The sequence below is a fragment of the Pristis pectinata genome, chromosome 18, assembly GCF_009764475.1.
Source record: "Pristis pectinata isolate sPriPec2 chromosome 18, sPriPec2.1.pri, whole genome shotgun sequence".
NCBI classification, from domain to species: domain Eukaryota; kingdom Metazoa; phylum Chordata; class Chondrichthyes; order Rhinopristiformes; family Pristidae; genus Pristis; species Pristis pectinata.
Window position 1 is genome coordinate 19,072,458 of NC_067422.1, and position 12,734 is coordinate 19,085,191.

The following is a 12,734-nucleotide window of genomic DNA, read 5'->3' on the forward strand; positions in this document are numbered from 1 at the left end:
ATCCAACCAATCTGTTAATAAACTCAATGAATAGGTCTATTGAAATGCTCAGAGCAACTGGGCACAAGGCTGAACTGCAACCAATACCCAGCCAAGTAGAGTAGGGACAACATGTTCCTCTGGTACTTGGTGAAGATCCAGATAAAATTCTTACTTTCGTACTTACCAGCCTTTTCCCGCAATTCTTTGTCTTCACCATCTGTGAAGATAAATGTCTGGTGGAAAGAAAGAAGAATATTCAGGGGCAGGCTGGTATATTCAATTCATCCTTGTTAAATTACTTTGCATTCCCAAATTCAGCCATTTAATGATATGGATAGGTTTACATTTTAAACACAAAACTTACTGAAGTATGTAATTTGTCCTTCTGATCATCTTATAAGCCAAAGCACAAGTATAATATATATCGTAGTCTTTACAACCTATGATTAAGTGATGCAGTGAAGTACAATTGATGGGCAGGCATGGTAGTGTAGCGGTTAGCATAACATTATTACAGCGCCAGCAACCCGGGTTCAATTCCAGCCGCTGTCTGTAAGGAGTTTGTATGTTCTCCCCGTGACTGCGTGGGTTTCCTCCGGGTGCTCTGGTTTCCTCCCACATTCCAAAGACGTACAGGTTAGGAAGTTGTGGGCATGTTATGTTGGCACTGGAAGCATGGCGACACTTGTGGGCTGCTCCCAGAACATTCTACGCAAAGGTGCATTTCACTGTGTGTTTCGATGTACATGTGACTAATAAAGATCTCATTAAGGAAAATGAATTCAGGGCAGATTACTTCCTGGGAACAACTTTATTTTAGTAAAGTAAATTAGTCTATGTTTATTTTTCCAGACATTTCTCTTCCCTCTGTTTAACTTTGAGTACCAAATAACACATTTAGAAGACAGCAAATTGGGAATTTTGACTTCTGGCATCTTTATTTCTTTTGTAATCATTCTTTTCATAGATTGCACCATTACTAACTTTCATCTCAAGTGCTTGCAGCAAGATATTACAACCCTGTGGAAGTATGGTTAATTTCCAATGGAGGGTGATGTACAACTCTACACAACATACAATCCAAGCATCACTGGGAATACTGCAAATCTTTTGGGGGGCGATATTAAAGGCAAAAAATTTAAACTCTTTACATATACAGAAACATCATTTCTTTATGATGAGTACAGGATGAACTGGATAACTGAAAAGCCCAAGGTATTGAAAAACAGTTGTCCTAAAATGAATAATTAATCAGGAGTGATCTCAAATTGGGATATTGTGAACTGTAAAATATAAATGAACTGCAAATCTATCCACTCCCTCCCATAACAGATGGAATTACAACCTAAGAATTGATCAACTATACCTATTTATGAAAAAAAACAGCTTTTGGGTTAACATGCACAGACGTATTCCTTTTCCCATAACTGGGCAGCATGACAGTTATGATTCTACATTGCTTTGATATGACTTTTATCCTCATTAATAATTTTTGACACTGAAGTCTCCAGAAGACTGCAAGTCCTGCAAGTTCTAAACTGCAGTATGAGCCACTTGCTCTGAAGGCAGGAAAAAGCTGGCAAGAAACAAAAACTACTTGCTGGAGCTGTTCATAAAACAGTCTGATGTGCACTCAGGATTCTGGCTACAATGGCCATTCCAGAATCATTCCCCGAATCAGAAAGAAGTCTCCTTGAACTCTGCAAATCTATTGATAGTTTATCCGTTTCTAATTTTTGGTACAGCTTTGAGTCATTTAGTTTATTTTTGCCTTTTAGCCAAAGCTGGATATTTTTGGATTTGAAGATATACATCAACTTACTTTCTCTTAAAAACACAATTAATTGAAATGAGTAATCTCTCACTCTCTCTCTCTTCAGCTGAAATTTTATGGAAATCAAAGAAAACTGCAGATGCTGGAAATCTGAAATAAAAACAAAAAATGCTGGAAATACCCAGCAAATCAGGCAGCATCTGTGGAACGAGAAACAGAATTAATATTGCAGGTCAAAGACCTGTCTCTAGAGATATTGCTACTGGGATGGCAGAGAGTATCACAGTGATCTCTCCTTCACTTTATGGATCACACATTGGAATGAAATTCTCTTGATGGAGATTCAGTGTGTGGATTTACATGACATCAGATTCTGGCAGGGGACAATGGTGAGATTCTGGTGAATAAGGAGGTGTTTTCTTCAATTCCCTGAATTTTGCCAAGATTTGCAGTGTCATGGGTATGGATGTGGGTCAATATTTGCCACCCAGACAGCCAGAGTACTGGAGTGATGTGGCATATTCCAGCTATGAATTGGACATCGACAAGGTGGCTGTGGCTGGAATTTCTGGAACAGTTTAATCCTTGACTTTGTCGTCCTGGCTACTTTCAATAGTGTTTTTTTAAAGTTAGAGAATGGGCTGGCATCTCTCCAAAATATGTATGGGTGCGATGGGACAAGACTGACACCTAGAATGGGCAGGTTGTCTCATAAGGACACATGGGTATGGATGTGGGTCAATATTTGCCACCCAGACAGCCAGAGTACTCCAGTGATGTGGCATATTCCAGCTATGAATTGGACATCGACAAGGTGGCTGTGGCTGGAATTTCTGGAACAGTTTAATCCTTGACTTTGTCGTCCTGGCTACTTTCAATAGTGTTTTTTTAAAGTTAGAGAATGGGCTGGCATCTCTCCAAAATATGTATGGGTGCGATGGGACAAGACTGACACCTAGAATGGGCAGGTTGTCTCATAAGGAAAGTTGGACAGGCCAGCCTCATATCTGCTGGAGTTTAGAAGAGTGAGAGGGGATTTGATTGAAATATACAAGATGCAAAGGTCTTGACTGGGTCAATATGGACAGGATGATTCCTTTTACAGGAGAATCTACTAAGATAGCAGCAGCAGGTACCATCCACTCTAACAGCACGTCCCCAACTCACAACCTCTATCACTAAGGACAAGAACAGATGGAACACAGGAACACTTCTATCTGCAGAATTCCCTCTAAGTCACACACTATTCAGTGTAGAAATATATTGCAGTTCCTTCAAGATCACTAAATCTTGGAACTTCCTATCCAAGAGGATTATGGAAATACCTTTACCTAAAATGCTGCAGCAGTCAAAATAGGTGATCCCCTACTCATTTCTCAAGGATAATTTGAGTTGGACAACAAACACTGGCCATGCTAGAGATGTCAATATCCTGGAAAAGGAATAAATGGAAAAAACTGTGGTGTTGCAATGGGGAATGATTTGTTAAGCATTGAGAATTCATGCCATGTATCTCTGCTGTCTGTGCTTCTGGCTTCCTTACAGCAGAAAGCTTCTAATGGCAAAGCACTAAGTAATTTACTGAGAACAATACAATTGGCAGGAAATTACATTTTGCCGCAGTCATGATCAGCTCAGTGGTCTGGGAAGTAAATTTAAGTCATTTAGCCAATAGTGCAATTTAGGAGGGAACCACTTAACATGCATCTTTACAGACCTTAAGGCTTCTGTATGCTAATCTTTTGCAAAAACTATTTTGCATATATCATAAGCTGAAAAGAGGTTTACTGGTCTCAGGCTCACTTCCCTGCTGTACAACGTCCAAGGCAGAAACAGTGCCAATAAAGGAAATAGAGGAATTCACTGCACATATGGAGGCCATTTGGCCCATGCTCCAAACCACTGCATCTCTGGCGTACCTCCCATGCCTGGCACTAAAGATTAATGCTAGCTTCTTTCCCCAGAGATGTAGAATACAAAATTAAGGAAATCACATTGATTATTAATAAACTACTGGTTTGGCTACAACCAGACTACCAAACACCCCTCCCCCCCTCAGTAAGGATCTGAAGGCAAACAGTTTGCAGAAAGGACTTAATAGAATGATTCTACAGGTGAGAGTCTCAGTTACACTGACAGACTGAGGAAGCAGGGATTCTCCTCCATGCAGTAGTGAAGATTGACAAGAGATTTGGTAGAAATGTCAAAACCATGAAGGGTCCAAACAAATAAGTCAAGAGAAACTCTTCCCATTAGTGGAAGGGCTGAGAACTAACAGAAACAGTAATTAGCAAAAGAAACAAAGACATCCCGAAGAAAAAATATATTATTATTAATTGAGTAGTTATGATGTGGAAGATACTGCCAAAAGGTGGAAGCAAATTCAACCGAGGCTTTCAAGAAACATTCAGCCTTGATAAAGTATTTGTAGGAATAGAATCAAAATTATTATCACTGTCTTATGATGTAAAATTTATTGTTTTGTGGCAGCAATACAGTGCAAAGATATAAAATTACTATAAATTACAAAATAAATAAATAGTGCAAAAAAAAGGAACAATGAGGTGTTAATGGGTTCATGGACCATTCAGAAATCTGATGGCAGAGGGGAAGAAGTGGTTTCTGAATCGTTGAGTGTGGATCTTCGGGCTCCTGTACCTCATCCCTGATGGTACTAACAAGAAGAGAGCATGTCCCGGATGGTGAGGGTCCTTAGTGATGGATGCCACCTTCTTGAGGCACCACCTCTTGAAAATGTCCTCAATGCTGGGGGGGTTGTGCCATGATGGAGCTGGCTAAGTCTACAACCCTCTGCAGCCTCTTACGATCCTGTGCATTGGAGCCTCCATACCAGGCTATGATGCAACCAGTCAGAATGCCCTCCACCGTACATCTACAGAAATTTGCAAGGGTCTTTGGTGACATACTGGGAGAGAGCTGAGGAATGGGATTTACTGGGTTGTTCTTACAAAAAGCCACATGGACTTGATGGGCTTAATGGGAGTCTCTTCACAGCTTTAACAATTAAATATTCAGTAGTGAAGATTTTTACAACAATCTGCCAGATGCTGCTAACACACAAGTTACATGAATATTAATAAGTTTATGATGATTGGATTTAAAGTCTTAATGTTGTTGCAGTTTTCTTTCACTCTCTGCCAGTCTACCTCTTCTTGTTTTGCTTTATATCTCAACCTGTTGTAATTCTTACTGTTTACTTCCATTATAAGTTTGTTGTTTGATCTGCCTCTATTAATAACCAGATAACCTGGGACAAATCAGCTTTCATCCCATTGGAATTGGCTAATTTTGAACTTTATTTTCATTATCAAACAGGTTATGATTACACCTTTGTCCCATTTTATCCCAGTGCATTACAAAGAGGTGTTTTCAGCACATGTACCACAGTGGTGAAGGAAAAGGTAATGTATCCTAATAACTTTCTCCAGCACTGGACTTACTCATAACTCCATCTTCATACAACCTGAGATATGCCATCTCAATACTTTTCCCATTATTCTATTTTGCTCCTCTGCAAGGACATCGTTAAGGTTAAATCCATTCCATTTATGAAGCTTCCACCAGCCTAAAATTTGCCTCATGTCCCTAATGTGTGGGATGCTCATTTTTACACAATTTAATATGATATTGCATTGATTATAACTTGCTTGTCACCAACAGGATGCAATATAATGGCAGGAATTCCATTGCTTTTAATCTAATGCTCAGCTCCTCAACCTCCCTTTGCAAAATCTAGATCTGGTGCTTCCCTTTACCATTTGCTTCCAAAGTGAAAAATTGCTTTGTTTGCTCAGCCTCCCTTTGCAGAATGCTTTCCATCCATTCCCTGGTGTCATGTACCCCAGAGCTTGGGATTTAAAAAATCATTCAATAATACTCGTCAATGTTGCTGAGAAATTCTCTGTCTCTGGGGGATTCTATCAGTTGCTCTTTTTGACACCCATCACACCATCCGTGATGACCAAATGTTCTGTTTTACTGTTACTTTGCATGCAATTTCACTCCCTTGAAGTGTAGTAAAAAGAAACTCAAGTTAATAATAACAGGTAAATAAAAATGAACCAAGTACTAATTGAAAAACTTTTCATTTAGATTAATGGTAAAATTTGGATGACATCAAATTGAAATTGAAGAGCAGATTGGAATATGGACATATAACTTACTGGTTTCTGATGAAGAGATGACTCAAAATAATTAACTGCTGATACATCTGCTGTTCAATTCCAGTAGTTCCCCTTCAGATTGCTGACCTTCACAGTTTTTCTTTATATTTCACATTGATTAATTCACTCCAACTGTTCCAGCATGCCTTTCACTCACTGATACTGCAATTATAGGTTATAAATCATCCTGAGGTTTATCTTGAGTGAAGCACTTTTAAAATTTTTGATCTCTTGATGTTTTACGAATCCTGGCCACTCATTTTTATTTATGCTTTATAAAGTTTGGAATTTTTACTGCATGCAATCAAAGCACGCCACTCAGTCACAAATTAATGGCTACTCATCATCTGGTTTCAATTTTGCATTGTGTCCGATACTGGAAACTGCATCTACAAAGCTTCACAGAACTAAACTCCATTCTGTGTCAATTTGCTTAATCCAAATCAAAGCTTACTTGTTTTTCACCCTAGATATGCTCACTTTTTGAATTAATAAACCAAAGGAGCCACAACTATTTCCTCCATGATTAAAACAATATTTAAACATCAAACCACGTCACAAGCTTATCCACCCTTTTACATGACTTAAAAGTATCTGACTAAATTAGGAATGAGTTCACCTTCTTTCAAGGATAAAGGAACAGTTTGTGTTCACGTGGCTGCTTGACTGTGGTACTGGAATAAGATTTGTTCACAAAACTTTAATCTGCCTCTTTATCCCTCAGTAATCTGGCAGTCTTCAAAAACATAACATCTGGCATTCATTTAAAAAAAGGAACCAGAGGGGATAGTGCAGAGATTGGAGGGAAGAAAGAGGAAAGCATTAAAAAAAAAATGAGCAAACAGAAAAACTTAAAACAATGAGGCATTTTAAAAATCACTGCTTGCACAAACTACTTTATATCCAGGCCTTGGATTTAGTTTAACGATAGTGAGTGTTTGATAACACTGAACTTGATAGCTCCATAATTAAAATAATATCAGTTTTGATTTTGGAAATCTTTTACTTGCACTTATTTATTTTCAAAGAACTCACAAAGTTTGCATTTCTAATCTTCACCTGGGTACAGCAATCTGCTTTTTCATACCAGTGCTCCAATGGACTGCAAAACCTCAGTGCCCAAAACTGGAAACATTAATTTAGTTGCCAAGAATGGCACCTTTACAGAAAACAAATGAAGCAAAACTTTGAGGGTTGACAATCTATAGGAAAGAAGTGCTGCCAGTAATATAATCTTATGTTCAATATTTTCACACCGCTAAAGACGTTGTACATAGCCAACATCAAATCCAGAGGTGAAAGCAACATTTAATATCAAATGAAAAATTCAATCTGTAGTTTTCATTAAATGTTTAGATCAACATTACTCAAGATGTGGTGGACCTAGTTTTTATCTGATCAGCTTTGTTTAAAATATTAAATTCCCTCAGTTGCTCAGTCTCATAGGCCTGTGGTAAGTAGGTGCTTTTCTGTTTATTCCAATTTCAACTTATTTACTTAAATGTTATTGTGATTGTACTCTAAAATGATTAGTAGATTTAGAATAAATGACAATGGATTTATCCATGTTTCCTTTACAGAATTCAATTTATCTGCAAAGGATGAAGTTCACAACCAGAATTTATTGTCAGATAAATCTGTTGCACTGATGAATGCAGGAAGGGATAAAATTTTGTTTCTTCTTAACCAGTCCTGACGCAGGATTTCGACCTGAAACATTGACAATTCCTTTCCCCCCACAGAGGCTGCTGAACACGGTGGAGTTCCTCCAGCAGATTGTTTGTTACTCCAGTTTCCAGCATTCGTTTGTGTCTCTGTGGTTTTAAAGGTTTGACCCCATGCTTCAGAATTGCAAGGAATTGGCTGAGTGATTCTCATACCCAAGAGGGTGCATAATAAATGCTGCCTGCCAGTGTTATTTTCATTTCAGAATCCAAGACTGGAACTTGTGGATAAGAGCTCCTTCTTACTCACTGGAAGCATTTTGTAGGATTTGGACCATTTATCTGGTTTTGGCAGGAAGGGTAACTGAGAAATATTGCAACATTTGATAAAAGAAAAAGATTTGGATGGGACCAGGGCACAGTTTTTGAATTGACCCAGCGTATCATGTACGCTGACAACTTTCTTCCGACATGATCCTAAAGAGGCTGTAAACAGGTAAAAGGATGTCTGGCAAGTAGGAGGCTTTTAAAAGTGTGATAGGGAGAGTTAAGGGCCAACATGTTCCTGTTAGAGTGAAGGACAAGGCTGGCAGGATTAGGGAACCACGACTGACAAGGGATATCGAGGCTCTGGTCAGGAAAAAGGAGGCATATGTCTGGTATACGTAGCTGGGATTAAGCAAAGCCCTTGAGGAGCACAAGGACGTAGGAATGCACTTAAGAAGGAAATCAGGAGGGCAAAAAGGGACCATGAGATATCCTTGGCAGCTAAGGTAAAAGAGAATCCTAAAAGATTCCATAAGTACATTAAGAGAAAAAGTGTAACTAAAGAGAGAACAGGTCCCCCTAGGGATCAGTGTGGTCGTCTATATGTGGAGCCATGGGACATGGGCAAGGTCTTAAATGAGTACTTCTCATCTGTATTTACTTTGGAGAAGGTCATGGTCAGGGAAGAGAACAGTGATGTCTTGAAACATATTGATGTTACAAAAGAGATGCTGGCAGTCCTGTGGCACATAAAGGTGGATAAATCCCCATAGCCTGACCAAGTGTATCCTAGCATATCATGGGAAGCAAAGGAAGTTACTGCTAGACCCTGGCAGAGATTTTTGTACCTTCCTTAGCCATAGGTGAGATATAGGAAGAATGGAGGGTGGCTAATGTTGTGCCTTTATCTAAGAAGGGCTGCTAAGACAGGAAAGGGAACTACAGGTCAGTGAACCTAACATCAGTGGTGGGTAAGTTATTGGAGGGGATTCTGAGAGACAGAATCTATCACAAGACAAAGGATCAGAAGTAGGCCATTCAGCCCATTGAGTCTATCTGCATTTGGAAAGGCAAGGACTGATTAGGGATAGCCAGCATGGCTTTGTCCATGGGAAATCATACCTCACAAATTTAATTGAGTTTTTTGAAGGGATGACCAAGAGGATTGATGAAAGCAGGGCAGTAGACAATGTCTACATAGATTTTAGCAAGGCTTTTCACAAGATCCTGAATGTTAGGCTGGTCTGGTAAGTTAGATCACATGAGATCCAGGGTGAGCTAGCCAACTGGATACAAAATTGACTTGGTGGAAGGAGTCGGGGGTGGTAGTGGAGAGTTGTTTTTCAAAATGGAGGCCTGTGACCAATGGTACGGTGCCAGGATTGATGCTGGGTCCCCCGTTATTTGTCATATATATTAACGATGTGGATGAGAATGTAGGCGGCATGACTAGTAAATTTGCAGATAACACCAAAATTGGTGGTGCAGTGGACAGTGAAGAAAGTTGTCTAAGTTTACAACAGGATCTTGGTCAACTGGGGAAGTGGGCAAAGGAATGGTAGATGGAATTTAACTCAGACAAGTGCGAAATGAAGCATTTTGGGAAGTCAAACCAGGGCAGGACATACACAGTAAACGACAAGGTCCTGGTGAGTGTTGTACAACAGAGAGAGCCTGGGGTACAAGGGCATAGTTCTCTAAAGTGGCGACATGGGTGGACAAGGTAGTGAAGAAATCTTAGCGGCAAAACCGTATCTGAGTGTCTCGCCAAATCCTCACCTGGTTTTGGACCAATGATATCCAGGTCTGAAAGAGCAGATCCAGTCTGGCTTTGTGATACTTCCGTGTAGTTTTCACCGCAATAAAAATGTCACTGAGTTGCATTTTATGCTTGCCGGACCCCCTGTAAATGTTGTGCAAGGGGGCGTCCCACAACAGCACTGCAGCGTCCTCCTCGGATGTAGGACCAGCCTGATCTCTCTGTGGTGAGTCCTTCACAGGCCCTTTCTCTTTAACGCGAGTCCGAAGAGGTCTGGCTGGTTTTGCAAACTGGTGCCAGCTATGTCCCCTTTCTGCTGCAGTGCTGGAGTAAGTCCTGGACCCCCCAGGTGAGGTTCCAGCCCGTTTCTCCTCCTGGAAGATGCTTCTATCCTGGCTTGCATTGCCAAACCTTTTAGAGGACTGTCTGAACGGTTGTTCGGAGAGCTGCAGATCCTGGCGTCCCCACTGTTGGAGCCCCACCAGGAGCAGAAGTGAAGTGCAGAGAGTCAAACAGAGCAGGAAACAGAGTTTACTGTTTGCAGAGCCGCGTAAACGCATCCTCTGTGCTCAGCCCGAGCCCCCGGGGGCGAAGGAGCTGCACTGCGGCAGGTCCAAAACCGGTCCCATGTCTGATCGGACCTTGGACTGCCTTCCACCACTCTTAAACAATCTGCTGTCACAACCTCCCACTCCTGCTGAGGCTAGCTCGTTGGCAGCAGTGTTTGTTTCCAATTCAGAGGATCAAGAAGCAGACAGCCAGCGAACAAGAGTACACAAGCTCCGGGTGAGTTCAGCCCTTCCTTTGAATTGGATCGCCACCTCACGTGGAGGACTAGGCTGCTACCAAGTCTATTTCACACAGCGCAGTTTGATTTTCATTTTCTGTTGTACACAGTGAAGTTTCCTCTATGTTTGCATTTCCCGTCTGCGTGCCTGATAGGTTCATTTTTTTTAAACAGAGAGAAAATATTTTTTCTAATGGGCCCAATTTTAAGAATATCTTTCTTACGTGTAGGTTTCTTCAAATGATAAAATATGTCTGAATTTGTATTATTTTGAATTTGGAGTCAGAATGCACAACACCCACCAATTTTGGTCACGTTCTGTTTGGAAGGTTATGCTGCCAGTGCTTTAGCTTCGGTAATGAACTCTGCTGATATTGAGAATAGTCCTTTCCAAATGTCAAGTGCCAAAAAATTTAAACAGGTGAACATAGTAATAATAAACAAGTAACTAGAAATATAAATGGTACAATGAATCCCAACAATTTTGACAAATTCAAAATTAGTTTGTGGGAGAAAGTTAAACAATAGGTTTTAATGTTAGAAAAGATGATTAGTTGGCCACAGTGGCTTTGTAAAGCCTAAATGCTGGAAGTCTTATGGTCACGTGAGGAATATGGCACTTGCTGTTCAATAATTGATGAATTAAAACAAAATATTTGGGTGTACTTTCATGAAGGATAGCTTCATATCCTACAATACATTGAAAACCCTGCAACTAGCATATGCTTGCTGGTTGTCAAACCTTGATTCCAGATCTCAAGTAATTATTTCTATTTAACTCTGATTTTCCTATTCTTCACATCTGTGTTTAGCTGTATTTCCATTGTTTCTTCTACCATCAGTTGATCCTTGCAACTTCTCAGTCAAGATGAATGTATAGCGACAGACAATTTGCTGGCGGAAGTTAGTGGGTCGAGCAGCATGTGTGTGGGGAAAAGGAATTGTTGCTGCTTCAGGTTGAAACCCTGCATCGGGACTAAGAGTGAAGAGGGGAGATAGCCAGTATAGAGAGGAGGGGGTGGTCAGACAGGGCAAGGAGTGATTGGCGGACCAAAGAGGGGTGAATGATGACAGGCAGATTGTGCCAGGAGTTGAAGACAGACAGGTGGATGATAGCTGGAGGCAGACAAATAAAAGAGGCGTGTGGTGTGGTGTGGTGTGGTGTGGTCGGGACGAGTTAGAGACAGCTAGGATGGTGAAAAGCAGGAACACAAAGGCTACTAGTGCTGGAATCTGATGTTAGGAAGGTGATAATGGGAATGATTAGGGGAGAAGTGAAGGGAAGCCAGAACCAGATGGGGAGGGGGAGTGAGCCTGTGGGTGAAAGATGTAGGTAGTAAGTGGTAGTAGGTCTCATTCCCAGGAGGGGGAGGAGGATGAAAAAGGGGTGATGGGGGGAGGAGGGTGAAAAAGGGGTGATGGGGGGGAACTATGAGAAAGGGGACAAAAATGTGAAGATGAATGTATAATTTGTTTTTCAGCTAGGTCAAGGTCAAGTTTGGTCCCAGGATGAAAAGTGTACAAACTTTGGTTGCACAGATCTTGCTCTGGACTCCAGAAACAATACCTTTTATGGTGCATTAGCACCACATAGATTTCTTTACTCCTAATTGGATTCCATTTGTCATAAAAACTAAAATAACATTTATTTCCTAATTGCTTATTATGCATGCATGTTAAGTTGATATGATTCATGTACAAGGATCTCAAAGACTCCTTAATTACCAACATTTTCCCAAATCTCATCTTTAAAAGAAAAATCTGCATTTTTATCTTCCTACTGATGTGGATACTTTCTATTCCATTTGACATATCAATGCTCTCTCACATCACTTTGCAGCATTTGGTGTCCTACTTCATTTCTTATCATCTTCCACAGACATAGTGTCATAGGCAATAAATTATGCATTTATTACATAGAATGTACACTTCTAAGCAAAGACATTCATGCCAAGTGGTCCATTACAGATAAGTTAGGTAAACACATAAGGGATGAATAAGGTTATGCTGAAAGTGTTAGACAAAGAGATTGCTGTACTCTTAGGCAAGTAAAATTTTTTTTCATCTTGGCTTATATTCTATTTTATTCAAATAAAATAATGTAAAACAATATTCTGGCATAATCTTCTTCAACACATCACTTACCTGTCTAAAGAATAATGAAAACGTACCAAACTGCCTTGTTTTATACATGATTATTTTCATCTTGATTTCCCTAGTCATCACAATACTTTTTGTAAGCTTAGTGCTTTAGATTATTTTTTTCTACGTATTGCACGACAATGGAACAAAATTCAAATCTGACATTATACATAAA

General features: G+C 40.1%; 1 protein-coding gene across 2 annotated transcripts in view; it reads left to right on the top strand.

The window, feature by feature from the left end:
* Positions 1–9,869: 9,869 nt before the first annotated feature.
* Positions 9,870–12,734, top strand: part of gps1 (G protein pathway suppressor 1) — a 45,855-nt gene continuing 42,990 nt past the window's right edge. For both annotated transcript variants that reach the window (XM_052032677.1, XM_052032676.1), the window contains exon 1: positions 9,870–10,416. In XM_052032677.1, the coding sequence (XP_051888637.1) occupies positions 10,012–10,416 (405 nt within the window). In that variant the 5' untranslated portion in view covers positions 9,870–10,011. The remainder of the gene's footprint in view (positions 10,417–12,734) is intronic.